This window comes from Sceloporus occidentalis, unplaced genomic scaffold (genome assembly GCF_023333645.1).
Source record: "Sceloporus occidentalis isolate IW3139 unplaced genomic scaffold, rSceOcc1.0.p SCAF_8, whole genome shotgun sequence".
NCBI lineage: Eukaryota > Metazoa > Chordata > Lepidosauria > Squamata > Phrynosomatidae > Sceloporus > Sceloporus occidentalis.
In genome coordinates this window covers 22,999,667-23,027,310 of record NW_028316988.1, presented here as the reverse complement: position 1 = coordinate 23,027,310, position 27,644 = coordinate 22,999,667, and the positions used below count along the sequence as shown (strand labels likewise).

The following is a 27,644-nucleotide window of genomic DNA, read 5'->3' as shown; positions in this document are numbered from 1 at the left end:
GCGCGCCAACGGACAGGAGGAGACGCCTCGCGCGGGGCACCACGGGAAGCGGAGTCCCTCGCCCGCCACGCTCCGCCAATGGGAGGCCGGGACCGCCGCCGCCGCGAGGCACGCCGGGAAATGGAGTCCCTGCCCTCGCCCGCCATTTTGTAACCTCAGGACTTTCCAGCGGAGACAAACGCAGGGTCTCGCGGGGGTTTCTTAGGCAAGGGCTCCTCTGCCAGTTCCGTCCTCAGGAATAGAGCCTCCAGCACCTGGCATCTGTCGCGACAGGCCTCCCCTCCAAGTCCTAACCAGGGCCGACCCTGCTTAGCATCCGAGATCAGAGGCGAATTTGGTGCCCATTTTGGGGGGGGGGGGGTTTAAAATGGACAGGATACAAAAGAAGCACATGCTGTAGTCCCCAGTGCCTTGTAGGTATTAATGGAAAGGCCCAGCCCAGGAGCCCGAGGCTTCTCCCTCCAGGAAGGGGGCCACCGTTGAAGTCCACTCCGCCTCCCTTGGCCTGGCCCTCCTGGCTCTGAGGGGAGGTGCTTTGGCAAGAGCCAGCTGGGTCTCCAGGGCTGCCCCCAACGCCCAGCCCACCTGTTGGAAGCCCCACCTGCCTCCCAGGACAACTGGCCTTTCATCGGGGGCAGTGGGCTGCCAGCTCTTGGGACAAAGGGCCCCTTGTGTCCGACCCCCAGGAGACCAGGCCCAGGGCCCCTGCCAACCACATGCCCCCAGACCGGTGGGGGGGGGGATCTCCATGTCCTTCCTCTTGCCTTCTTGGGAGGCCTCTGCCAGTGGCGCCAAGCAGGGCTCAGCTGCGGAGAAGGGGAACCCGTGGCTAGTGGCACCTTGCCCCTGGCCCTTCCTGGGCTCTGGGCTTTGCAGGGACCCGGCAGAGAAAGGCAGACCAGAAAGACCACACGGGAGACACGGACGTATACAGACAGCGATATATATATATATATATATGATGGTTTTGAACTGTTCATGCACCGGTACATATAAAAACAGGTCCTGTATAAATGAGACCAAAAAAGGGACTTTTGCAGCTGTGGCCCCCAAATGCCATCAGGCCCCTTCTGCCAAAAACGCCCCTCTTGCCGCATGCAGCAGCAATGCCAGCCCTTTTGCTAATTTGTCCCAAGAGGAAGGACTGGAAGCCCCTTCCCCCCACAAAAAACATGGGCAATTACCTCTTCCCCACAGAGATGGGGTCTTTTGCACCTAAAGTCCCGGACTGACAGGGCCTGGCCTTGGACAGAACCATTACAGTCTGGACTGGAGCCCAGAGCAGCCTCTCGCTCTCTCTCACACACACACCATTGAAAGGGGGGCTGCTGGCCATGGAGCACAGGGGGCCCCCATGGCCCCAATTTCATCTACTGTGAAGACCCTCCCAAGCTCCCCACCCACTTTCATGGCAGATCCCTCAGTTCACGTGAGGATGGGGGGGATTAATGTGCGCTCATGGCACCCTCTCGTTCTTTCCTTTGCACAGACCCAGCAGGGGCTCTTGGGGGGGGTCTCCAATGCCTCTCCAGCAGCACAATGCCATGCAGCGGCCAGCCAGGTCTGCCCTTCCTCCATCCTTTTTCCTCTCCTTCCCCAGCTGACCCCCCCCCTCTCTCTCTCTCCATATTAATTTCCCCATTTTCAGGACATTCTCCTCCTCTCCGCCTGGCAGTTGGCGTTTCCGCTGGAAGCCAAAACAGATGCCAGCAAATATGTCAGCCGAAACCTCACGTACAACAAATAATCACACGATTCTCCTCGGCTGGCCTAATCTCCCGGCGCAGGGGGAGGCTCCCACCTCACGCCTTCCCCGCTGCCGCCACGTGCTCAGACTGATGCCCATGCAGGGGATTGGTGCACCTTCCCTTCTGCTCAATGCCTCCATGCAGGGCAAGGCGGCCAAAGGGGTGGGCAGGAGGGCTCCCCACACCTGTGCCTCTTCCCACTAAACCAGGTGAGACTCTCCAGATGCTGCCACGCTACATCTTCCAGCAGAGCCTGAGAGCACAGCCAAGGGAGTGTGAAGCTGGGATAGCAGCGCAGCAGCATTCAGTGGGCTGTATGACCCCCGCCCCACACTAAGCCAGCTTTTACATCACTGAATCTACCTCTAGCTTTGGCCATTCAGAAACAACTCACCAAAGTCAAGTGAATGGACATCTGTCTGTCCCACTGGCCTGCAGTCTGCATGCAACAGCCCTTTCTTCTTCTTGGTGACTCCCATGCAGGAGGGAACAGCCAGGTTAATTCCTGGGCAGTGGAGGGTCTCTGCAGGGCAGGGACGACACACACTGGTGTCACTCACAGGGACAGGGACACACACACACACACACCCTTATTGGGTTCTGAAAGGCATCTCTCCCCAAAGTCTCTGGGCTGCTAGGCCTGGTCTGGTGGGCAACGGGACAACCACCAACCCCTGCCCCACAGTAGCAGAGGTCTCAGCCACAACAAGAAGACGTTTGTCATGCATGTGTATAAAATCATGTAACAATGGAAGCCACAAGTAGACCCAGGTTTTCAAAAACAGTGGTCACTTAAAAACAGAGAGAGAGAATGAGAGAGCCTTCAAAGCCCAAAAAGTAACGCTTGAGAAAGGCCAAACCGATCCCCAAAACTTAGAAATTGGCTACAGTGAGAGGACATCAAACCACAAGTCATGTGCGTGGGGGCCTCATCCGGACAAGGCGACACCGTGGGAGAGGTGGAAGCACAGTCATAGTGGAGCCCACAGAGGGCCACAGTTTGCAATAGGGCAGGCAACCCCCCAGGCAAGTGGGGGCAACATGGTGCCACTTGCGGGTTAGCAGGGAGATGCCCCGCTGCACCCACAGGCACATCAGGTCTTGCCCACAGGAGCCTCACGGGGACCTTGCCCTCTCTGGCTATGAGTACCCTGGGCCCAGGGGCAGCTTTGGCAGTGATGGCGAGCGAACCCTGGTGCCAGGTAAATGCCCTGTGGGGCAGTCAGCCCCACCTGGTTCACAGCAGTGGGGAAGGGCCTCCCTCCTGGTCTACGGATTGTCTCTTGAGCCCTTCTGGTGGAACAGAACTGTGGCCAAGTGGCCCCCATCGGAGCCCTTCCAAAGAGGGCTCCCTGCCTCACACCCCACTTTGGGGCAGACCCCTCTGCTGGGTCAGCCAGATGTTCAGATCATCTTCATGTTGAACTTCCTGGCGCCCCCCTGTCCAGCTGCAGTGGCGGGGCCGTCCACCTTGCGGAAGGAGTACTCCACGGAGAAATTGTTCTTATGCTGCCCCCGGCCCCGGCTCCAGACAAAGAGGAGGAGGAAGCAGAAGAGGACCACCCCCAGGAACATGATGCAGCCCATGGCTGTGGAGACCAGGATGGTTTTGAGATCTAGCGTAAACTTCAGGACGACCTGCGTCTCATTGTGGGAGGTGTCGTTGAACTCACTGAGGTACAAGGTCCGGTTGGCATACAGGGCACCCTCGGCCAGGTGCCCCTTGACCATTAGGGTGGCAAAGTATGTGTCGTTGCCACCGGCATTGCTGGCAATGCAAATGTAAGTCCCGCTGTCCTGCACCTGGGCATAGCGGATCTCCAGCGTCCCACTGGGCAGTACAGCCACACGCCCATTGCTCTTGGAGGAGATCATTCGGTGCTGAGGAGAGACCCAACTGATGGCAGGTGCAGGTTCTCCATCTGCCCGGCACAGGAAGGACACGGACTGCCCCTCATACGCCGTGACCTGCTGGAGCCGGCGGTCCCGGATTTTGGGCTTTTGGCAGGTGAAGTACTCAAAGAGGATGGAGTCTGGGAAGTCACGCAAGGCGTCACCTTGGATCTCGGGTGGCGAAGAGCATGTCGGCAGCTGTCCATCAAAGTTGAGTGTCTTCCGGCGCTGGAGAATCCACAGCAGGCGGCAGTCACAGATTAAGGGGTTCCGATCAAGCCGGAGCGTTTCCAGGCTGTTGACGGAGTGGAAAGCGCCTTCCTCCAGAGTAGCCAAGAAGTTGCCAGAAAGATTGAGGAGGCGGATCTGCCTCAGCCCATAGAGGGCCTGGGGCTCAACCAAGGCCAGCAGGGCCCCCGCCATGTGGAGCTCCCGGAGCCGGGGAAGATCCTTGAAGGCCCCCCGGGGCACGGTGCTGATGGGGTTGTAAGACAGGTTCAGGTACATGAGGTGCGCCAGGTGCCTCAGGGCAGCTGTTGGCACCACCGTGATGTTGGTGTAGGTGACGGAGAGGGAGGTGAGGTTCAGCCCCTGGAAGCCGTCGGGCGATATCTCCTCCAGGAAAGGCCAGTTGTCAATCTCCAACAGCAAGAGGTTGCGGAGCTTCTTGAAGTTGTGGTCGTCCACTGATGCGATGCCAAGGTGTCGGAGCCGGAGGGCCTCCAGGCCCTGGAGGCGGGAGAGTGACTCAGCGGTGATGCTTGTCAGGTTGCACCTCTCCAGCGTCAGCTGCTGCAGGCTGACCAGGCCGGAGAAAGCCTTGCGGGAGATGTAGACCAGGTCATTGTCGCCCACCTCCAACGTCTTGAGGCTCCTCAGGTCCTGGAACATGTAGTCCAGGAGGACGACAATCTTGTTCTCGCTTAAGTCCAGGACTGTGAGGTTGGAGAGCCGGCTGAAGACCCCTGGTGGGATGAGCTTGAGCTGGTTGCCCCGCAGCCGCAAGGTCTGCAGATTTGGGAGGTTGCTGAAGGCTCCCGGCTCCACGTTGGCAATGACGTTTTCGCTGAAGTCCAGTTCCTCCAGCAGCGGGAATGGGGAGAGGTCCCCCGAGTTCAGGCAGCGGATGCGGTTCTTGTTCAGCTCCAGGATCCTGGTCTCGGTGGGGATCCCCTCGGGGATGGCAGTCAGGCGTTTGCGGTGGCAGATGACGGACCTGAGTTGCGGGACGCACTCACAGCGGGCAGGGCAGGCTGAGAGGGGGGCTATGCTCAGGAGGGTGCAGTGGATGACCAGAAGAAGAAGACGGCAGCAGCAACATGTCATGATGTGGTACATGGTCCTATGGGTGCACGACCATCTTCCCACACACCTGGAAAAGAGAAGAAGAGGGGAAATGACCTGAATCCCAAACACTAGGACCTGCCCCCAAAACCTTTAAAGATGCTCCAAATGACATTTAGAGTTCAGTGGATATGGCAGAGGATTGTGTCTGTGTTGATTCAGACTAACACAGCCATGTTTTTGAATTCTACTCCCTACAAATTCAAAGACATAGCTGTGTTAGGAGATTATCAGATGGGGGGGAAAGCTGGGAGTAAAAAGCATGTTCCTGGCCTAATCATGCTATTGCACTGAAGATTTTCAGATGGCATCATGCTCATCCAGGACTTATCCTGTGAAGATCCAGGAATGCTCCAGCAAAAAACCATTCATGAAGAAGTCCTAGGAACGATTTGGTTGAAGAAGCATTCCTGGATCTTTACAGGATAAGGGCTGGATGAACACAGTGTGTCTGAAAATCTTTAGCACAAATAAGCAATTATGCCAGGAGTATGCCTTTTACTTTAGGCTCCCCCACACTCTGATAATCTCCTGAGTTTCAATCAGTATGCAAAGGGATCTTGGAGCAAATTTGAGCCTGAGAGGAAGAAAGAAGTCTACTATGACTACATCTGATGAAATAGATTGAGTCTATGAAAGCTGATGCTACCAACCTCTCTCTTTCAGTCGCAAAGGTGCCAGAAGATCCCTTTGGATGCATTTTTGGAGGGCAGTCAGCCATTCAACAGAATCCCGTTTGCCTCGTCTCTCTTGAGAGCCCTGGCTACACAAAACCTGTTGGGTGCCCAAAATTCAGACACAAAACCAGAGTGACACCTGTGTCCTAAATTCTTTAACACAAGAAGGGTCAAAGAGACTCGGCCCTAGCAAGGGGATGTCCAGCAGGCACTTTACCCTCCTCTCCTCCCTTCTCCAAAATAAGACAGCTAAAAACATTCTCCTCGTTGGCACATGACAGCTTAACAGCTCCAGGAGAGAGAAGAAATGCACATCTGGACCACAACCCAAGAGCTGGGCACCCTGCACTTACATCATTGCAGCAGATGTGGTACTCTTGGGGGAGACCCCTGCCTGCATATTCTGGGTGTCTTTGTTGTTGCTTCATCAGTCCCAAGCGAAGCCAACCCTCTGCTGCTGCCTTTGCCTCCCTCTCTCTTCCCCTTCCTTCCTTCCTTCCTTCCTTCCTTCCTTCCTTCCTTCCTTCCTTCCTTCCTCCCTCCCTCCCTCCCTCCCTCCCTCCCTCCCTCCCTCCCTCTGCTCCTCACTCACAGAATGGAGGCCATGCCAAGGCCTTGGGCAGAAGCTGCACTACATTCTGAGGCACCATGTAAACTGAAAGAGCAAACACCGACTAAGTGCCAAAGGCAGGGACCAGAACCCAAGAGTCCATATTGCAAATGGCCTGGAGAAATGGCCAAGCTCAACACCCCTACCCCCTGCTATCCCACTGCAAGTCAGGGTCCAGGCTGGCTTTCATTCTTGTAGAAAACCATAGGTGGAGGAGAGGGGCTCTCTATTGCAATCTGGCACTGGAGGGTGCAGGTTAATGCTGATGCTCCCCCCTGCCAGCCCCCTCTGGCTTCACAGGCAGCAAAGAGGATTTTCCCATTGCAAAGATAACAAAATATCCTTGGCAGGTTTCATAGTTTTTTGGGGGGCGGGGGGACCCTACAGCTGCAGAATCTATTCTTTGTAGATTATGGATTAAGCATCTCAGCTGCTCAGCTGCCCTTGAGAAATTATAACAACAATAATGCAAAGGGCCCTCTTTGGGCAGCTAAAAATACCTTGGACTCGGAGGGCAGGATCTGAATGGCATCCGCTTAATTTTCTCTCTTTTTGCTCCCCTTCCTCTTCCCCCTCTATTATTATATAATAATCCCCTGTGATTTGCATTCTGGAGAAATGAAAGAAGGAAAGAAGGCAGGCAGGCAGGAAGCGCCTGGGCGCAGGTATTTTGGAGGTGGGCACTGCTTGCAGCCTGGCAAGTTGGGTGAGTTCAATTCAAATAGAGCACCTGAAAGGGCAGCTGTGCCAATCCAAGGGGTCAAAAAGGCACAACTGAAAGTGACCAAGATGGCTCTCGGTCCCCCATGGCCTCAGGCACAGGAACTGGGAAGGCTGGGGGGGACTCTCAACCCAGCTGGAGACTTGCTAGATAGCCCCAGGAAAGGTGCCCTCTTTTCCACCTCTAGAGACTCCAAAATGGGTTAACCACTCTTTGGAGAAACAAGCCAGACTGTTGAGGCACAGAGCGTCTCAGCCGAAGGTCAGCATGGGGGGGGGGGGCTACTCCAAATGCTCTGTGAAAGATCCACAAAGGAAAGGGGTGCCAGGACAGAGGGCAGCGAGGCAAGAAGAGGCACTCCCAGCTCAGTTTCCACCCAGCAGCTTCTGTATGCGGACCATGTGCCACGCATGTGCCTTCAGTGGTGGTGGCACGCAGGCAGGCAGGGAGAAGGGAAATGAGAACACCACTGGCAAAACAGCATCAGCCACCCCCACAAACCCGTCCTCACATTGTGAACTACAATACCCAGGATCTGGGCACACTGGCTGGGGGTTGTGGGAACTTCAATCCAAAACACCCAAAGGACACCAACTGCACACCCAAAGGACACCAACTGCACATCTCTGGCCAATCTGTCTGAGGATGATGGAACTTGTAGCAACCCTTCACATCTAGAGGATGTTATATGTGTATGTGTGAAAACACAACACCTTCACCAGAATCCTTTGTCTGTTTTGCCCAACTAGTGAGAAAGAACCACAACTCCCTGCTCAACTCCCTACAAACACTGTTCCTGGGGGCAAGAGCACAGCCATGTCTAAATGGAAACCCACTGGCCTCCCCTCCCCATTGAACCTCCCCACATATACATCTGAACATGTATAAGCCTACACACACACACACACACACAGTTTGTCTCCTCCTCCACTCTTTCCTCCTGAAGCCGCCTTCCAAGCATCTGATCTGCGGATGGCGATCCTCCCTGCGGGGTCAATACACTGCTTGGCTTCCCACAGAATGTGCTTTTGTGGGGGCCTTCTGGCTGCGCGGGTGGGAGCCTCTCTCCTACGCCTGTTCTCCATCTTTCCTTCCATCCTGCCATGCAATCAGAGACTGTATCTGGCAACCATCGATTGACTGATCCCTGCTGTGGCAAAGCAGGCAATTGTCAGTGCAGGTGCACTCCGGAAATCCTCAGGGGTTGGGACCAAAATGCCCCCAGACCATGGCAGTCTGGTGAGAGAAGGGTTTTCTGGGGCAGGAGGAAGGGGGCTTCTGCCAAGGGACCCCCTCCCTCTGCCCCATGCCTCTCTTCCTTTTTTCCCAACCCTGGCACCTGCTCAGGACATTTTGGGTCTATTATTTATTTAGTCCCCACATTCTTATGACTCCTTTCCCCTAGTGGGACCCAAGGCAGCTCACAAACAACAAAACAAAATTAGCTAAGAACAGAGCGAGACGATTAAAACACAATTGAAAGCTCACCATTTTTAAGATAATGAATTAAGCAGTATAAACTCATTAACATACCAAAGCTAAAGCTAGCACGCACACACAAATATGTGGCTTAGATTAGGCTCTTTTATGCTGCTAATTTTCAGGTGTTGATGTATTGGGGGGTTTCTCAGGGTTGTGCAAATCAACATACTCCCTGCAGTTGATTTACAACCCACAAAATATTCCTAAGTAAGTTAGAGAGCAGCATAAAACAGTACCGTCTCCATGCTGAGACCCATACCCAGGCTGAAGTCTCCAAATGTGAGGGCCACAGGTGCGTTGTTTCAGGAGCCCCCCAACCTTTTCACAGGACTCCTCCCAGCAGCCCGCTCTGCTCATTGCTCACCTGCCAAGATCCACCAGGTCCTGGAGGTTTGGGGAGGGTGTCTGCCATGCCCTTTGCCAGATTTAGCCAACTACCCAACCTGACAGCCAAAAGGGCGCCTGAAGGCATCTAGGCTGACCCTTCCTCAGTGAGGCTTGTTCTACAGCCATTTTGCAGCCTGCCCACCAGTCTGACTGGGGAGACCCCACATAGGGGAGGTCCAGTTCCCTTGACCACCTGTAAAAATCTCATCCTACTTCAACTCCTTTCTGGTCCCTTCTGACATATGAAGCCTTGCAGTCTGGACACAACCACTTCCCATGTAGCGTTTCATGCTCTGGGCAAAAGCTCCCAGCCACAGTTCTCGGTGAGGTCCTTCTTCTGCTTGCAAAGACACTCCAAAGGCTAGCTAAGTGGACTCTTGCCTGATGCCCATGAAGTCCATGGCTGCCGCTGGGCCAGGGCTCCTCTCTTCCTCGCACCTGCCAGGCAATGGCTCTTGCTGGTGCAGAAATCCACTGCCTAGGCCTTGGATGCCTCCTCTGCCTGCAAACAGGGGTGAGTCATTGCCCAAGCCCCCCATCCTCAGCCCCTCCAGGGGCCACAAGGACAGCCAAAAATGCCCCCAAATGAGGAAAACCTTAAACCTGTCTGGGAGCCTAGCCTTTGGAAAAGCAGCTTGTAATGGTAACCAGTGTGGGGATGTATGCAACCTATTTAAAAGGTGACTTGCCACCTGAGGCTCCCAGGAGAGGTCACTCATGTCTTCCACTCTTAGGGTGGGAAAAGGCCATTTCCTTGGTGGGTCCCTCAGGACTGGGGTCTCAGTGGCTCTGAGGGCATCCGGGGGAGGCAGGAGGCACCTTGCCCACCTCTGACCCACAATGCCTTCCCTATCTCCATCTTACAGGCCTGTTGCTCCTGAAGATAGCACTCTGTTCTACATCTCCTTAGCAAGCTGCCTTTGAAATTCCTCCCTCCTGGTTTCTCTCTCTGATGGCACCCCCGGGACACATCTAAAACTGTATTTAGCTTATTCTGTACATTTGTCGCGCGGCCATCCTTTGCTCAGAGCATCAGTGGGCGGCTTTGGGCCTCACGTTCACACACAGAACTGGAACGCCTTGAGAAAGAGAGCAGGCTCCGAAGATGGGTGGGTGGGGGGTTCCTTGAGGACCCCTCCTTGGAGGAGGGCAACCCAGGGCTCAAACAGGGCCAGGAGGGGGCTAACCTGCAGGGAGGGGTGCCGGTCCCCCCAACCTGCCATACAGCCCCTTCCCCCATTAACAGCCCCAGCTCTTTTAGGGCCATCTGGGCTGCATCCCACTCAGGCCCAAATCCCCTACCGTTACCTCCTCCTCCAGGCATCTGCACCGTAGATACCTCCCTGGGTCACATTTTAATGGAAAATGTAAGGGGTACCTGCGTACACACAAACACACACGCTGCTGCCGCTGCCTTTCTTTCAGGCACAGCATTCCTCTCTCTGCACAACAGGAACAGGAGCTCATGTTTCCAGGCAGCTTAAATGGGGGCAATTGGGAGCCAGCCGGGATGCCTTGCAAAGCCCCAATTGATGAAATGCTAAAATAGAGCGGGAAGATGAAGGCCACAGGCATGGCTGTCCCTCAGGCCAAGGAACGTCATCACAGCCCAGGGTCACAAGAGGAGAAGGGGAGAGTGTGTGTGTGTGTGTGTGAGAGAGAGAGAGAGAGAGAGAGAGAGAGACTTAAAGGCTGGCAGATTTTAGTTGGCACATGCCAAGGAGACCCCCTTGTCATGGACTTGGGAGCAAAGAGGTCCAGTCCCCCATTTCCCCACAGCCACCCCTTGCATTTTCTGAAAAAGACCTGACCCTGGCACTGCTGCTCTCCACTTTGCCAGCAGGAGAGGAGGAGGAGGAGGAGGAACAGCTACAGGGCCCCAATCTGTGGGTTATGGCCTGAGATCCCCAATGGGAAGGAGGAAGGGGGCAGGAGCTGGGGCCGCTGGCACTGCTTTCCCAGAAGGCCCGCCTGGCACCATATTGGGGTGCCTCAAACTTTGCATCTCCCTCTGGCAGAAACTGCCTGGTTCAATCCTGGCAAAGTGCAGAGAGGACTGGAGTTCCAGACTGCAGGCCCAAAGCCAGGCAAGAGCAGGGCTGTTTGGCAAATGCCAGGTCTGTACACAGACAGCCCTGGGTTCAACCAGTGGAAGAAAACCAGGCTCCAGCTAGGCTGGAAAAGGTCTCCTGGTCTCTCTGCTGGTGGACAAAGGTGACCAGGCAAGGGCCCTGATCTGGCAAAGGCAGCATCAGAGGAGACCCTGGAGGAGCTCTCTGGACTCCCAGCCAGGGAGGGCAGCAGTGGCTGTTGGGACAAGAATGAGCCTCTTCCCTCTCCACTCAGAGGCCCTCTGTGCCCACCCATAGGGGCTCCACAGCCACTCAAAGACCACCAAAGGTGCTCAGAGCAGCCAACAGTCCCATCCAGACACTCTTGTGCCCGGACACTATGGGCCAAGGCCATACTGGAAGCCACCTTCCCAGGACAGATGCTGGGGAGGAACAAGAGCCACAATGAGCCAAGATCCACCTGCCTAGGGCTGACAGGAGAAGGGACTTCGATGGCAAAGAGAGCCAAGGGGCAGAGTGGTGAGGCGGCCCGCTGCCAAGGAAGAGGAAGGCGGGAAGGACAGCCAACCCAACCCAGAATGTTCTCACGGGGCATTTGGGTCCCCAATCCTCAAGCTGGATGGAGTGTTCCCCCAATCCCAGCCCCTCTGTTCTGGCTCCCTGTCCAGGAGGCAATGATGCCGAGGGCAAGGGTGCTTGTGCCAAGGGTACTGTGGGCACCTGGGGCCACTCATGTGACAGACCCACAACTGAGGCTCCCTGTCTCCGGCCAGCCCTCCAACTTCCCTTGGCTTACCTCTTCCTTGTCATCCCTCTCATGGGATGGTATAAGGTCGGCACCCACCACGGGCATGGTCGCTGTCACGTTCCTCTTTCCTTGTGCCCCCCCATGGGACTTACAGCCAGGCCGCCGTGCTTGCTGCCTTCCTGGGCAAGGGGCTGGTGGGGCAGGGAGCCTGTGGGGCACTTCCCCCGGGCTACCAAAGGGCCCTTCACCGCCTCTTTTTTTCACTGCCTCGGAGCAGCAGGAGCCCGCCTGGCACTGCCACACTCCTCCAGGTTGCCGGCTGTCTCTCCTGCCGCCTTCGGCTTCCTGGGAGGTACCTCCTTCCTCCTCAGTGCTGGGCAGTGCAGGCAGAACGGGGGTCTCGCCTTCTCTCCCCAGGGAGTCGTGGGGTGCCTCTCCCCCTAGAAGGTCCCAGGTCTGCCTACACAGGTTGCAGAGGGCGCCCCGTTGTTCCTTCTCCTCCTCTTCTTCGTCTCCCTTCCAACACCACGCAGCCCGCCAGAGACACGGCTGCTGTCAGCTTGGCATCCTCACTGGCTGTGGCAGATTAAAATTGGCAGCCGCCGCCAGCAGCAGAAGGAGGAGGAAAGTGGTGGGTGGGAGAAAGCGATAAAGAGGACAAGTGGGAGAAGGTGCAGGTGGGGGGAAGGGGGCAGGAGGGGTCCTTGGAGGAGGAGAATGGCCCGCCACTGGGGCTCCAGAGGGTGGGCTGGGGAGACCCATTTCACGCCAGTTCGTTCCGCACAAAGGCTGACACCTCTCCCCCCCCCAACCCATTCAGAGCCTATTCTCCAAAACTGGCCCCGTAACAAAAGACCAAAAAGTGAGGGCAGAAATGCAAACCAGGTGCTGTTTCTTAGAAAAGAAAATGCACTGGGTTTTCTAACAAAAGTAAGGAGCGGACAGTGGTGTGTGGAGGGGGTCTCATAGCCCCCTTGCAAATTCTGTGCTGGGTTGTCACTTCCTGCATGGCTCCCAATGCAGAACTCAGGTGTGAGTTGTCCAGCGACTGGATTTCAGCAAAGCTGTTTTTGAAGAAGTGGCTCAGGCCAAAGAGGCACCGGGGAGTTACTGCTTTGGGAGCCGCCAGACAGACAGGCCTTGAGGGGCTGAACCCAGGTCATGGACACACCCCTAAAGTGCTAACTGGGGTCTTCATCAGCACAAACATCTCAGCTGCTGCAGCAAACAAGGCCAAACTCTTGGTGGGGGGAGGGGGCTGAGAAGAATTGTGGGTGAGCAAAGAGGGACAAAGCAGCTTGGCTGTTTCAGGAGGGTCAGAAATGGGCTCAGCCCCTCCTGCCCTGCAAGGGTGGGAGGCTCAGTGGTGGCACAACCTGGCAAAAGATGCCAAGGCAGTCTGTGGCAAAGGAGAGTGGGATCCACCTAGCACCTGACTCTCTCTGGGCCCCCCAGAGTCAATGGCTCAAGTGGACTGCCAAGCATGGGGGGCAGCCAGGGCATGTGCCCACAGGCCCGGGGCAGAGCACATCCTAGCTAACGATCTTCATGTGCACGTGCACACCATGCCAGCCACAGCCCTGGTTGAAACCAGAGTCGAGTGGCAGCTCCTCATGCATTATGCAGGCAGCGCAAGGCAGAAGCAGATGCCCGGGTGGCAGGAGGCAGAGCGGGCGCCCATTGTGCTCCGTTGGTGGGGAGAAACTGGGAAATGGCTCCGGCAGCCAATTCCTCAGAGGAGGAGGAGGAGGAGGCAAGATTTGCTGAGGGAAAAAGCGAGAGGCCAGATGGTCGGAGGAGGCATTTTGGGGAGGTGGCCCACCTGGCACCGCAACCCATCCACGCGGGCATTTGCAGGAGGTAAAATTATTATCTCATCTCCAGGATAAAACAAACAATCAAACAAACACAACTTTAACTCTTCCTCCTCCTCCATCTAAGCCATTCCTGATATCTCACTTTTTGCAGATTTAAAAGTATTTTTAAATAAATAAAAGAAGTAAAGCAAAAAGCTCCCAGGCCTCTCACCTCCCCCCCCCCCGCCATGACTGCAGAGCGACAAGAGAGAGGTTTCCGCCTGTGAGGGAGATCAGAGGGTGGAATGCGTCCTGCATTAGTGTTTCACACCCTGAAGCAGCGAGGACATGGCCTCTTCGCACCAAGAAGTCTCCTCTTGCCTTTCAGCACAGCCGCGTCCAGCCTGAACTGACCACCGCATTAGGAACATCAAAATGTAGAGGCTAAATACTCTGGACAGGCTCCGGCAGTGGTGACCACGTCACATCGGGCAAAAGGGCTTGCTCTGCAAGTGTGGGCCTCTGTGAGGTTGGCACCTTTTCCTGCAAGGACTCCCATCCTGAAGACAGGCCTAAGGAGCAGCTAAACCAGCCTGGATCTTGGATCAACATGTCTCTCTCTCTCTCTCAGATTGTTCTCTGGGAGACAGAAGCCCCTAGAAAAGTGACTGGTCACACTGGGCCACAGGGTGAGTCTGTGCGATTGTCACCGCACATGAGCATCTTTCCACTTGCCCAAGCCAAGCACAACTTGTTGTTGCTGAATGCCTTCAGGTCAACTCTCAGTACCCCTCTCCTGGGCCTTTCTTGGCAAAGACGTTTATGCAGAAGAGGTTTGTTGCCAGAGCCTTCCTTTGATGATGAGAGAGAATGACTTCTCCACAGAAACCCTGGCCAAGTGGGGATTTGAACCCTGATCCCCAGAGTCCTGGTCCAGCACTCAGTCCACTGGACCACTCTGGTCCATACTCCAAGCCAGGATCAGGGGCATCAAGGTCTGGAATTTGCAGAAAAATTGGTTTGGAAGGGTCATTCGGTCTCACCTTCGCTTGGAGCACGTCTCAGATGTTTTAGGGAAACTGGCGATTTTGATCACGCGGAAAGCCTTGATATAGGAGAAGAAAGATTGGGGAATGTTTGTTTCATTTTTTATAGAATCACAGAATTGTAGAGTTAGAAGAGACAAGGGCGATCCAGTCCAACCCCATTCTGCCATGCAGGAACTCTCAATCAAAGCATCCCTGACAGATGGCCATCCAGCCTCTGTTTAAAGACCTCCAGGGAAGGAGACTCCATCATTCTCCATTGAGGGAGTGTGTTCCACTGTTGAACAGCCCTGACTGTCAGGAAGTTCCTCCTAATGCTGAGGTGGAATTTCTTTTCCTGAAGCTTGCATCCATTGCCACATTGTGTCCTGTTCTCTTCCTAAGTCTTTCCTCGTGAGGCACGGTTTCCAGACTTTTCACCATTTTTGTCTCCCTCCTTTGGACACACTCGTTTCTCAACATCCTTTTTGAATTGTGGTGCCCAGAACTAGACACAGGATTATTCCAGGTGAGGCCTAACCAAAGCAGAAAACAGTGGCACTATTACTTCCCTTGATCTAGACACTATACCTCTATTGATGCAGCCTAGAATCGCATTGGCCTTTTTAGCTGTCTCATCACTTGTTGACTCATGTTCAACTTGTGGTCTACTTGGACTCCTAGATCCCTTTCACATGTAGTCTCCTTAAGCCAGGTGTCCCCCAGCCTATATCTATGTATTTCATTTTACAGTCACATTGGGGATATTTAGTGGTTTGATATTTTATAGATCAAATAAAGTTTGTTTATACAGTATAGTAAGAGCAAAAGGTATATAATAAATGGTTTTGATGCAGGGGATTATAATGACTGTTTTGGGAAGGGGGAAACAAACCCTAATGGTACACTTTGCTATTAGATTTGTTTTGGAATGGTATGGTTTTTTGTTTTGTTTTGTTTACAGGATGTACAAGGTTTTATTTTTTTATATAGGAAATTTATGTGTTGTTATTTTTCTTTTGTATTCGTTTTTTAAAAAGATAGTTAAGGCATATATAGCGCAGTAACATTAGCTAACTAATGAAGCAGGCCTGTAGCAAACAATTGTGGTAGTTGCAGCTTCTCACAGGAGGCTGGATGCAGTCAGCGGCGGCTGTAGAGGCAGAAAAGGGGGCCTCCATCTTGGCATGCCTGGGAAACTGTCCTTGCCTGGCACCTTCATCTGGCTCCATTCTTGGGCCTTGCTTGGCCTGGGAACTGAGTGGCTCAGGGACCTGGTATTGTTACACAGGGGATGTTTTTATAAAAGGTCTGAACAGATGAGACCTTTGCTGACAAAGTGCTTCTCAGGATTTGAACCCACTGCTTTCTATTTCTATTTCTCGGTTGCTAAGCACTACCCACATCCTTTGTGCCTTTGACGCTGTGACCGAGGGCATATTACTGGGGGGGAGGGTCAAGCCAAACGGGAAAATTAAGTGGGCCTCCCCTCCGGCATCCTTTCCTTCCTTCTTTCCTTCTGAAATAGATCTTCATATTCTCCGTGCAGCTAATGAGGAGAGCACCCTGGGGGCCATTTGCTCTGGATTGCAGCCGGGCAAAGCCTTGGTACAGCCGCTCCAGCACTCCTCCGGGGGCTGCTAATAACCTCATTTCCAGCCTCCACAGGGCGGCCCAGGTGCAAATTCTCAGACTTAGCAAACGAAGGATGAGGAGGGACCCTTTGGAGACCACACCAACGTCCGACATCCCTCCCAGCTGCAGCCACTGTGTCTTAAGTACCTTCAAGTAAGCAAGCCATGATACATGCTCAGCCAGAGTTGCAGTTCAAACAGCAACGAGAGGGCTGTACACTGCTTCAGGAGGCGATGGCAGGGCTTGAACCCAGGACCTCCTGCCAGCAAGGCTAAGCCTGTTCCCTACCCTTCGTGCACACGCATGCACACACACACCCTAGATGTGATGACAAGAAGGCACTCTCAGAGGGACCCTCTCCTCATGCAGCTTTTCAGGGCTCAGGCAGCCCAATCTGAGGCACACTCCAGAGGGAAAGGGGAGTGGTTGGATTTGGGGAAAGTTTCTTCTGATCAACACAATCTCAGCCTGTGAGGCTCCTATTTAGAAATGCAACATTTATATTTTAAGATGCTGACTCTGTTGATTGCAAGATCGGCAGGTCAGCAGTTCGGGGGCCAGGTGCCACATGGTGGAGTGAGTTCCCATCACTAGTCCCAGCTTCTGCCAACCTAGCAGTGCAAAAGCATGCAAATTCAAGTAGATAAATAGGTACCACTCTGATGGGAAGGTAAAAAGCGTTCTGTGCCACCATGGTGGCCACGTGGCCAGAGTAGTCTCTGGCAACACTGGTTCTTCAGCTTAGCAACGGAGATGAGCACTGGCCCCTACGGTCGGACTGGCCCCTACGGTCCCCATTGACAACCTAGAGAATGAAAGTGCTGCATTCCGGAGGAAAAGACTGACAAAACCACCCCAAGGATTCCTTGGCTATGAAAACCCTATGAAGTCCATAGGGTCACTGTATGTCAACATGAGACTTGAAGGTACACAGACATACACCCACAAAGTCTCAGGAGCCCCAAAGCAGATAACAATGGTGTGCAAGAGGCTAAGACGGTGTCCCCAAGAAACAAAGGAGAAGTCTTCCACGACCCTCTCCCTATTCCCCCTTTTCAATCAAAAAGGCCAAACCTGGAGGCTGCCTGGGTCTGTTTGTGGAGCACCCTGGCAATGCGCCCAACGGCTTTCTCTGCAGGACCCAAGCTCCCAAACGGAGACGCCGGAAGGAAAGGCTCAAAGGAGAAGAGCAGGCAAGACTTTCTCTCCAGGGCTTCCCTTAAAATCCAGGGAGATCCATCCACCTGACCACCTGACCATCTTCCTCTGCTGGAGGACTCAGCTCCCCTTGGGCAGTCATCTGGGATGCCTATCAGCTGCCGCCTGGGGCTGTGTCAGGCTTTATAAAACTCACTCAAAGGGAAAGAGCCAAGTCTTCAAAGGAACCCGTGGGCTGCAGGGGGCAGAGGAGAACAGAGTCCTGGTTGGCAATTCATCTTGCTCCGCAGTCCTGCAAAATGTGAATGGGCTGCCAGGCCAGCGGTTCAGGTTGCACTCCAGGAAGTGAATGGGCTTAGCCGCTCGCTCGCACGCCTGCCCAGGTGGCAAGAGGGCCCATTAATTGGAATTAAGGGATAAGGCCCCCAGGTGCTCCCACCCACGCCTCCTGCTCTGGGTGAATAAAGGCAGAAAGCAAAGCCACCCAGGGAACACCTGGCACCACATGGACCACTCTGATGGCCCTCAGCCCCACATCTGTGCCAGGCAAGGCTCCTGGCCCAGGTAGAGGATGAAAGCAGCTGGCCCCACAGGGATGTCCAAAGCCCCCCCTACCCTTGAACAGCAGTGCACCCCTCCCTGGTCTTTTCAGAGCCCAAGAGAGCTGACCAGCCTTGGCCCAAGCAGGAGTGCATTGGCCATGCCTTCCCTCCAGAGTGGCCCTGGCATCAAAACCTCCCTACTCTGCCATCAAACTCACAGAATCCATGCTTCAATTCTCTGTACCCCAGTGCCCTCCAGGAAGATGGACGCCAGCTGGAGGATTCCAGATCACCACCACCACCTCACCCCGCGCATATCTATATCTCTGTATGGCAACCACCTCTTCCTTCTCAGATGATCACTCTCAATAAAAACCAACCTGCCTTTGTCATCCAAGCTTTGGGTCCGGCTGCATGTCTACCAACATCCAGCCAGAAACAGGGAGGCAGCAGATGGAGGAGAAGAAGAAGAAGAAGAAGAAGAAGAAGGGGGCATTTGCATAAGTCCATGCAAAACCCATGGCAAAAGTACAGAGGCCATGAAATTAGGCTTTGAAGGAGCACGGAGGGAGGCTGCCAGGAGGGAGGAAGAGCAAGTGGAGGCTGCAGAGAAAAACAGGACCAGCGGGGGGGGGGGGGGAGAAGAAACAGTCCCCCGGGCTCTCCCACATATAACCCCCATTTGACATAAGCTCCCTGCCTCCTGGGCCCCCAATCAAGGGCGCAAGTGACAACCCATCCGTTTTGATCCCCCTGGTTCTCTGGGTAACCCAGAAAGGCTTTTGGAAGACTGTCCTTTTTGCATCCCAGACCCCAAAGGCCATGCCACCAGCACTGGGAGTGTGCCCCCCAAAAGACAGCAGTGCAGGTGGGCTGTGGCACAGGTGGAGCAACGTTCTCGGCTCGCTTGGTGTGGTTGGAAGGCGGTTAAACAGCCCCACTCAGGAGAGCACCAAGCAACTGACCCCACACAAGGGCCCTGAAACGTTGGTCTTTTCTTCCAAGAACAGGAGAAGAGCCCATCCAATGCTGGGTCAGCCCTAAGTAGGCCTTGCTTTTGGACCCAGAGGTACAGCCACCAAAAGCCCCCAAGCATGGGACACAAGATGGGCAATGGCAGACCCTCCTTTGCCCCAGGTGCCAGCTGAGCCAAAAGTGACATTTGGGGACAGAATGAATACCTCTGGCCCAGGAATGAACTAGCACACAGCAATCATGGCCAGTTGCCACTGACAGCCAAGTGTTGGCCACACTTCAGCATGGTCACTGAGCCCCATTTGGTCTCGGCACCCATTAAATCTGAGGCTCTGAAGCTTCCTACGGCAAAGGAAAAACCTCTGAGCATGTGCAATGTGCCTCCTACTCTCCACTGCTAGCTGGTCTCCTGTCACTTCTGGGACTAAGAGAAGCATTTCCAGGCTGAAGAACCCAGACACTCCCAGCTTTTCTGGCCCAGGGCTTCCCCTTTCAAAAAGGGTCTCCAGCATGGCCCTTCTGGGAGATGGGGGGAGGGGATTTCCAGATACGTAGGACCCGCCCTGCAGCAGCACAGAATAAAAGACCTTCATCCTTCCAAAACCTGGACGCCATTTCAGCCTCTTCCCAGTGAGAGAGGTCTAATCCAGCCAAGGGGAGGCAAGAAGACACTCCAAGCTTCCTGCTTTCCTGACTCTGTCCGCCTGGCGGACAGATCAGCTACTCTTGCCCTCTGAGAAGTTGGCACCACCACCACTACCACCCTCCTCTCTGAACGAACAAGACAGGACAGCCAACCCCAGAGGCCAGGCAACGTTGCTTTTCGGCTTCTGTTACCATCAACTGGGGAGGGGAGAACTGTGTCGCTAAAAGCCTGCCAGCAGCTGTTGCTTCAGCGGTTCCTTTGCCATCCTGGTGGGGATGATGGGACTTGACAGGAGTCAAGGCACTCCAGCAGAAGCCTTTCATCACTCCACCAGCGGGACTTTGCCTCTGCAGAAGCAGAAAAAGACGCATCTGTCAGTTGGTCTCTGGCGAGACACCATGAACCATGAGGGCACCAATCCTGTACCACTGGACCATCAGTGCCCCAAGGAGGGACCTGCTGCCAATGGCTCAGAAAGCCATCAGGAGACAAAAAAGAGCTACTGGGATGGTCCCATGGGCAGAAGTTTCACACCAGCCATCTCTCCCTCTGTGTCCCTCCATTTGCCCTCTCTTCCCAAGATGTCTGAGGGACCCCCACTCTGCCCATATGGACAGCGTGTCCCAGCCTCCTCAGGAGCTGCAAAAACTCCTAGTAAACAGAGGCCTCCTGGTGCCACCACCTCAAAGGCCCTGCATTCCCACACCATCCTTGTTTTTGTGGAAAGAAAGAAAAGGCAGAAAAAGGAGAGCATGGAAGGGACATATGTGATACCATTGACTATGGTGAGTTATTCTGGGAGGCAAAGGTCATGGGGGTTGGGCAGTCCCATGAGAAAGTTATTCCAAAAGATGTTATTCACTTATATCTCACCTTTCTTCCAATAATGAAACTCAAATCAGCTAACATAATTTGGTGGTGCCAGAACTAGGCTAATCTGGCCATGATATTGTACTGGGAAATCCTGTTTTGTATCATGCCTTTGATTCAACTGCCACATATGACATTATATATGCCTGATTTCAACTGGAAGGTATGACTTGGAGGTTTGCTGTACATAAGCATGCTGTAGGATGACAAGAATGAAGGAATGGAGGGATGACCTCAGGTGTGTTAACTGAGATGTATGTGACATGATATATGTGCTGATAGGCATTTGATCCAAACCTGATAGTTTGATGCTGTGTACAGAACTGTTGGTAGGTTGGCTGACATATGCAGGCCTGATTGCAGAATGCTATACATAGGCATAGATTTATGATGTGATGCATTATTCCCATTAGGCAGTATGGTATATAGAACTGGGTTGTGACATTTTGGGGAAAATATAAAAGTGGTTATACGGGTGTGACGAATAGGAAACACAGGGTGTTGCTTAGATTAATAATTATATCAATAGCAAAATGGGTGATGCTTTTATGTTTGAAATAGGTTAACTGCATAGTCTGAGACAAGTTTCTCTCCTCCATGCCAGGCCGTTTGGCCCTGGGCTTCCCCTCGACACGTGCCACTGCCGCTGCTGCGTTTCCATCTATTTGTTTACAGAACACATATATTTATAGCTCATAATTCAGCTCTCCAAAGGTTCCCCCAGATGGCTCACCATAAAAAAAACTACGCCAACAGATTCACAGTTGAAATGCAATTAACAGAAATATGCCAAGATGCACCCGGAGCACCAAAGCAGGATCAATAAGGAAGGAACACAGAGAGAAGAAGAGGAGGAAGGAGCAAAGCATAATAAGCCACTCTGTCCAAATGCTGCAGTGGGGGCTGGGGGCACTTAGCAGTGACAAATTCTGACCTCCCCCCTTCTGTTCCCAGTGCAAGGAAGCACCCAGGTGCAAGGGCCCCCTTCCTGGTCCCATAGGAAAGGAGCACAGCAGCCAACACCCCCCCCCCCCACATCCTCCTCTGTTTCTTCTGGGTTACAAGGGGGCTCTCTTGGGAGCCTTGCAACAAAGGCTGCCATTTCACCCACCTCTCTCTGCCCAGGGACCTCCTCTTCTGCCCAGTGCCAGGCCTGCTCCACCATCTTCCTGCCTGAAGGGTCAGCCAGCCTTGGAAAGGGAGGGAGAGGAAGGGGCCATGGGTGGGTGAGCCCTCCAAAGGAGGGGGTATTTGGGGAAGTCAACTGATTGCACATGTCAGGTTGACTAACTCCATGCATGTTAATTGGTTAATCAAGCCAATTTGCATAACTTGGCCCAGGATTCCTCAAGAGAGAGAGCAAGATTTCCCTCTGCTTTTCAGCTGCAGCTCTGAAGAAAAAGCAGTGAGGAAGACCCCAGACTCTCCTGTAAAGTGGGGAGACTCTTCTTCCTCCATGGGTCCTGTGGCAAAGGGCCTCCAGAAAGTCTCATGGAGTCCTGGGCCGCTTTGTCTCTTGGGAAGGTAGGACCCAATTCTGGCTTCTGCTGCCCGAAGAGGAGGAGGAGGAGGAGACGGTGGTGGACGCCTTGAGACTTTCTGGTCCCCAGATTCTCATTCAAAGAGCTGCCATAAATCAAAGCCAGCTTGACAGCAATACTTACTGAGGGTCTGGGACTTTCAAGAAACAGAAAGAGACATAGTTCTTAATGGATGTATGGACTCAGGATGCAGTGGAGTGATTAGGGGAGGAAGCAACAACACAGTGTGAGGGCTCTCCTAAGAGTCCCAAGGGAAGGGTGCCCATTTATTCTCTCCACCTGTATCTGGGTGGCAGCATGGGCAGCCTCACTGGACAGAAACATGGGGAGGGGAGGCAGTGCCAAGCCAGCGATGCCCACAGACCAGGACATGGCTCACACACACCCCACCTTGGAGAAGCGGCCTTGGGTCCAAAACTCTGGTCGCTGCGCTCTCCCTTTGCCTGACCTTGGTGATAATCAGCTGTACCGGAGAAGATCAATGGCGCTGGATCAACTGAGTCAGCTCCAGGCATTCATGAGTAAAGCCCTTCAGTGCCCTTGTGCCCAGGCTCAAAGACCTCCCCACAGGGCCCATAGAATCGTCTGGGAGGAAGCCACAGGAGAATCATAGAATCATAGAGTTGGAAGAGACCACAAGGGCCATCCAGTCCAACCCCCTGCCATGCAGGAAAGACCAAGAGAGCTGGGGGAGAAGAACCAAAGGCCCCAGAGGGAGTTCTTGCAACCCACTCAACACCCATCTGGGCTGAATGGGGGGAGCCATTTTAGCAGGGACAGAAGGGACCCCCCCTGCAGTCTCTGTCTCTCTCAGGTGGCCCAGCCTGGCATCCCTTTATCTACAGCCAAGCTTTCTCCCCACACATTGAGGTCAGAGTCCAGGAGGAGGAGGAGGGCAAAGGGCCCCAAAGGGGATGTTGAGACCCGCCAAAAAATGCAACTCAGCTGGGCTCTGGCCAGGGATGCCTGGAAATTTCCTGGCTTCTAATTTTGGCAGAAGAAGCCCCAAATGCCATTTATTTTACATGCACCACCTTCTCAGCAGGGAGTTTTTCCCGAGCCCCTTTGTTTCCTCTTTAAAACAACAGGTGAGTTTTTTCAGGCAAGATGCACCTCAGACACTGTCTGCCAGAAGCTTGCCCTCACAACAATCCAACAAGGTAGGCCTAAACACCCCGTTTAGGCTGAGTGCTCCAAAATCCCAGCTCTCACGGCCCCTCTTTCTAGCCCCCAGTTCACTGGGGCACTCCAACAGATGAAGCAGACCCCCTGCACCCAACATCTCCCCGCAACCCCTGTACCCCGTCCTTTGGCCCAGCAATGGCAGCCCATGGTGGCCACCCAAAAAAACGTGCACCATGTAGGCTTTATTTTGGGTTTATCTTGCCAGCACAGTGACACTTCTGGAAATTGCCCGAGTGAAGTATTTGTTTTGTCGGCTAAGCTAAACTGCAGATAAACACTTTAAAAATAGCCTCTTGTAAAGCTCAGGCAATCATGCCCAGAAGTCAAATTGATGTTCTCAAGCGAGCCATCCATCCCTGGCCAGTTTTGGCGTCTCTCTCTCTCTCTCTGAGGCTCCCCTCCATCTCCCTTCTTTCTCTCAGCTCCCCAGCTGGATTTTGATCTCTCTGTGTGTGCAAAGACTGGGTGCAAGCGTTTTAGTTCACAGTGGCCCATCCATCTCTTCATGTCTGCTATCTGTGTGTTTCCTTTCCTTCCTCCAAGATATCACTCATCCAAGCAAGGACAGGACAGCAAGACCCATGTGGCTTGGGGTTTTCACAAAGTGCTCGGCTAGATCCAGAGAGGAAGGAGGGAAGGCCAGCTGGCCAGGATTTCCAGAGACGCAGCTGCAGAAGGAGGAGGACCAGGAAGAGAAGTGGAGGACTGAGCCCAGAGTTCCCTTGGGGAAAAGGGACCTTTGGGAACTATAACTCACAGAGTCTCACATAAGCAGAGCCACAGAGAAGAGAGGAGCCATCTGGCCAAGGGGTAGCAGGGTTACTCTGGCCTCAGAGCCCCCACAGCCACCCCACACCGAGGCCCCTCTCCCAAGGTGCACAGGAAAAGAGCTCTTTTCTGAGGGACAGAATGACTCCAAGGCACCCGGGGGGGCAGAGGTCTGGAGAGATACAAAGCAGATCCGAAGCGGCCACCTTAATGGCCCTATCCCTTCCCCCAGCAACCCCACTGGCCACCTCCTTTGGCTCCCCAGCCATTAAATGCAACCCAAGCCCTTCTCAACAGGACTCTCCTGCTGTGTACTCTGCAGACAACTTGAGGGGCAGCTCAGCAGCAGAAATGCATCCCCAAATCGAGGGGAAGATAAAGCTGCACACAGGGGCTTTGGAGGGTGCTGAACTTCCCTCAAAAATGACCATGTGGTGCCAAGACAGCAGAGAGAAAAAGGCCCTACAGGCCACTCAGGGGGGTGTGTGTGCGGAGGATGCAGGGCTGGGGGCAGAAAACAGGAGACCTCTTCCCTGGACAAAGAAGAGGAGCCCCTCTCTGAGACCCTTGGACAACACACACACACCCGACACAGCAGGAGATTCTCAGTTTGGACTGGAATGGGTCATAAGGGAAGCTTCTCCTCTCTCTCCCCTTTGGGGAACGGTGGGTGGGGGGCTTGGACCCGGGATGCAAAGGAGCAGTGACCTCAGCAGCAGCATCTGGAGCCCCCAAACCCACATCCACCGTTTCCTCCCTTCCTTTGAAGCTGCCTGAGAGAGAAACATTTGAGAGACCGGGAGGCAGAGCTCCTGCTGGACCCAGGAAGCTGAGGCTGGCAGCGGTGGAGGGACTTCTTGGCTCCTGGGATCTGTGGTTCCTCAAAGCACCTCCTGCTTCTGCCCAGTCACAGCTCTGGATCCTGGCCCTGGGGCAAACCACCAAATTCCTCATTGCCAAAGGAGGAGCTGCCAGAAAAAGCTGGAAAGAGGGAACAAGTGGCCAAACCAGAAGCAAACCTAAAGGAAGTGGGTGGCATTTTCTTTAATGGCCCTCATTGCCACACCAGGTTCCTTGGGGTCTGCCTGAAGGAGGCAGTTTGTCAAGGGCTGCCAGGTTAGCAGAGAAGCCTCCTCCTGTGCCCAGCCTGGTGCTTCCCAGCATAGACATGTGCTTTGCCCACCATTCTTTGGCCTTGCAACAACCCTCTGAGGTAGACCAGGCTATAGCAGAGGGTGACTTGCCCTAGGACTGAGCATCCCGTGGGTGAGTGGAAGGGGGTCCCAAGCCAGCACTCCCAGGGCCAGCTCCCCAGCCATGGTCCCCAGTTAAGGAACACCCTCAGAGTGTAGTGGAGTCTCCTTCCTTGAAGGTCTTTAAGCAGAGGCTGGATGACCACCTGTTGGGGATTGCTTTGACTGAGAGTTCCTGCATGGCAGGGGGTTGGATGGATGGCCCTTGCAGTCTCTTCCAACTCTATGATTCTATGATTCTAGGGATCTCCTCCAGTTATTGCACCTGCCCCTTGGGCTGCTTTTCAGAGCCCCACTGACTGCAGAGTAATCCCAGGGAGACACAGTATGCCTTCCTCCCAAGTCAGCATGTGGAGATCAAATCCTAATGGCAGGTGATCCCCTCCAGAGAGGGAAAGAGGAGTAGTGGTGGTCTCTCCAAAGCAGAGGTGGCACTGTACTGAGCAAGAGAAGGAAGAAGCGACATGGGGCAGGGCAGGGATGACTCTGGGGAAGGGGTGCTGCCCTGCCCCCCCCCATTGAGCCAAGAGCCCCTTGGAGCAAAATCTGCTCTGGCAGGAGACTGAAGACCCCCAGAAGGACCCTCCACCCCCTGCCTCAGGCAAGATCCCCCCGACCGCCCATCACCCACTGCCCTCCAAGGGCTCACCTGGAGGTCTGGGCTCCTCTCCGCCGCCCATCCCCTCCTCTGCCTCATCTCCGCCAGACCAGCTCCGAGGGGCAACGAAGGGAAAGGGAAGGACGGCTCCTCCTCTCTGATGGGTTGCAGCGCCAGGGTGCAGAGAGAGGAGGAGGAGGAGGAGGAAGAGAAAGGGCAGCCCTCTCGTGGCCACAGCTTCCTCCTGCAGCCCGAGGCCTCCCAGGGCCCTTTGGCTACTCCAGAGTAAGCTCTGTCACTTCCACAGCTGCAGCCCTTACACGCCAGTAAAGCCCCCTCAGCGCAGTCCAGGTATGCTGGACTGCAACACCCATCCTCCCCAGCAGGCAGCGCCCAAGAACCTGTGCTGCCTGAGGCCTGCAGGGCAGGATGGAGCATCCCCCCACAAAGCAGGCATTCTGCCCTCCCAAGGGCAGGAAGCTTTCCTCCTCAGCCCCCAATTTTCTTAGGACCATTTCAGAGCACCTCTTAAGTCTGTTTCAGCAGCCACCAGTAAAAGCTATTCGGAAACAATATACCAGGAGAAGGAATTCCATGCAAGCCTCATTTGGTCAGTTTCCCTGTTCAGGCCAGAAACCAAGAGGCGGCATCTCCCTGTCCATTGACAGCGCAGCCATCAGATGGAAAAACAGCCAGGGTCCAGCCAGCCTTTGCGTTGGGCCCTCTTTCTGCCTCTGAGGATGAGGGACGCTGCCCCAGCAAAGACGGCCTGGCTCCGTGTGGCTGTTTGTGCCTTCAAGCCGCCTGCCAGCTTGGGCAACCCCACAAATTTCACTGGGTCGCCACAGAGAAGCAATACCAAGAAGTGGGCTGCCACGACCCAAAAAACCCTCTGTGTCCTTCAAGGCGCCCCAAGATTTTGCAAAAGCCATTTTCTCACCTGCATATACTTGGCTATAAGGCATCCTTATGTGCAAGTCAAGGGCAGGCGCAGGCACCGGAAAAGGGGTTTTATATGACCCACAGGTAAGAAAAAAGCCCTGTGAGGGAAGGCAGGCCAAAGGGGCGCAGGAGGAGGGCGCACGCCTCAAAAGGGACGTCGAGGCAGGGCAAACACTATGGCGACTATGGCCTGTTACAGACAGCCAAAATAAAGCTGCTTCGAGTCACAGTGGAGGTATGGTGTTTCAATGATGCATGCGTCTTAAGAATCCAGAACTCGCACCAAAGCCACACTCCAGCCCTAAGGACTGGAGCGTGGCTTTGGTGTAGCCTCTGGACTCTTAGGACTCATGCATCATTGAAACACCATACCTCCACTGTGACTCGAAGCAGCTTTATTTTGGCTGTCGATAACAGGCCTATATTACCAGCGAACTTAATGTGGTCCCTTTGGCCAGTTCCGACCCAGAAAAGCTGACCCACGCCTTGCCTGGGGCCTTCAGGGCCACTTCCCCAGCCATTCAAGGGCCTCTGGGCTCCTTTTGGGGCTCAGCCTTTGGCCGCTGGCTCAGAGGAGGGGAACCAGGGCTGCGACTGATGAAGCATCCCAGGGTTTTGGGGTTCAAAACAGACACATTACTTCCAGGTGTGAAAAGGCTGTAAGGCTTTTATATTGGGGGGGGGGGGCGTATTAGTGATGCTTCAGGCGGCACAGAAAGGCAATGAACACAATGAATCGCCATCCCAGGGTCGGAAGGAAGGGAGCCTCAGAGCAAGGAAGGGCGGCCCTGCTCCTGCTCCTCCTCCTTACCTGCCTCCGGGCGGTTCTTCTTCCGGGAGGCCTCCTCTTCCCCTCCGTCTGCCGACGCCTTTCCCCCGTTCGGCCGCGGTCCCTGGCGGCGAGGGAAGAGGAGGCGGCGGGCGGGCATAGCGACAACAACAGCCACAGCCCCGCTTCCGCTCGCAGTCCTCGCTCTGGTCCGCCTCGTCCGGCACGCGCGCCCTTTGGCGGGAAAGGCCCACGTGAG

General features: G+C 54.4%; 1 protein-coding gene across 5 annotated transcripts; it reads right to left on the bottom strand.

Annotated features, from left to right (window-relative positions):
• Positions 1 to 868: 868 nt before the first annotated feature.
• On the bottom strand, positions 869 to 27,623 carry LINGO3 (leucine rich repeat and Ig domain containing 3). 5 transcript variants are annotated; one of them, XM_089535350.1, is made up of 2 exons: positions 27,428 to 27,623; positions 869 to 5,013 (listed from the first exon to the last, which is right to left on the bottom strand). In XM_089535350.1, the coding sequence occupies exon 2, from the start codon at positions 4,977 to 4,979 to the stop codon at positions 3,153 to 3,155; it is 1,827 nt and encodes a 608-aa protein (XP_089391476.1). In that variant the 5' UTR covers positions 4,980 to 5,013; positions 27,428 to 27,623; the 3' UTR covers positions 869 to 3,152. The 5 variants fall into 5 exon arrangements, with proteins under 5 accessions (XP_089391476.1, XP_089391477.1, XP_089391479.1 ...); XM_089535351.1 differs by lacking the exon at positions 27,428 to 27,623 and adding an exon at positions 25,726 to 25,799; XM_089535353.1 differs by lacking the exon at positions 27,428 to 27,623 and adding an exon at positions 18,219 to 18,240.
• Positions 27,624 to 27,644: the final 21 nt, after the last annotated feature.

Excerpts from the sequence above, each read along its gene's own strand:
- LINGO3 (XM_089535349.1), bottom strand. The coding sequence starts at position 11,753 with ATGAGAGGGATGACAAGGAAGAG. Across the intron at positions 5,014-11,730 it reads AGAGGGATGACAAGGAAGAG|GTGTGTGGGAAGATGGTCGT; the intron begins GTAAGCCAAGGG and ends TCTCTTTTCCAG.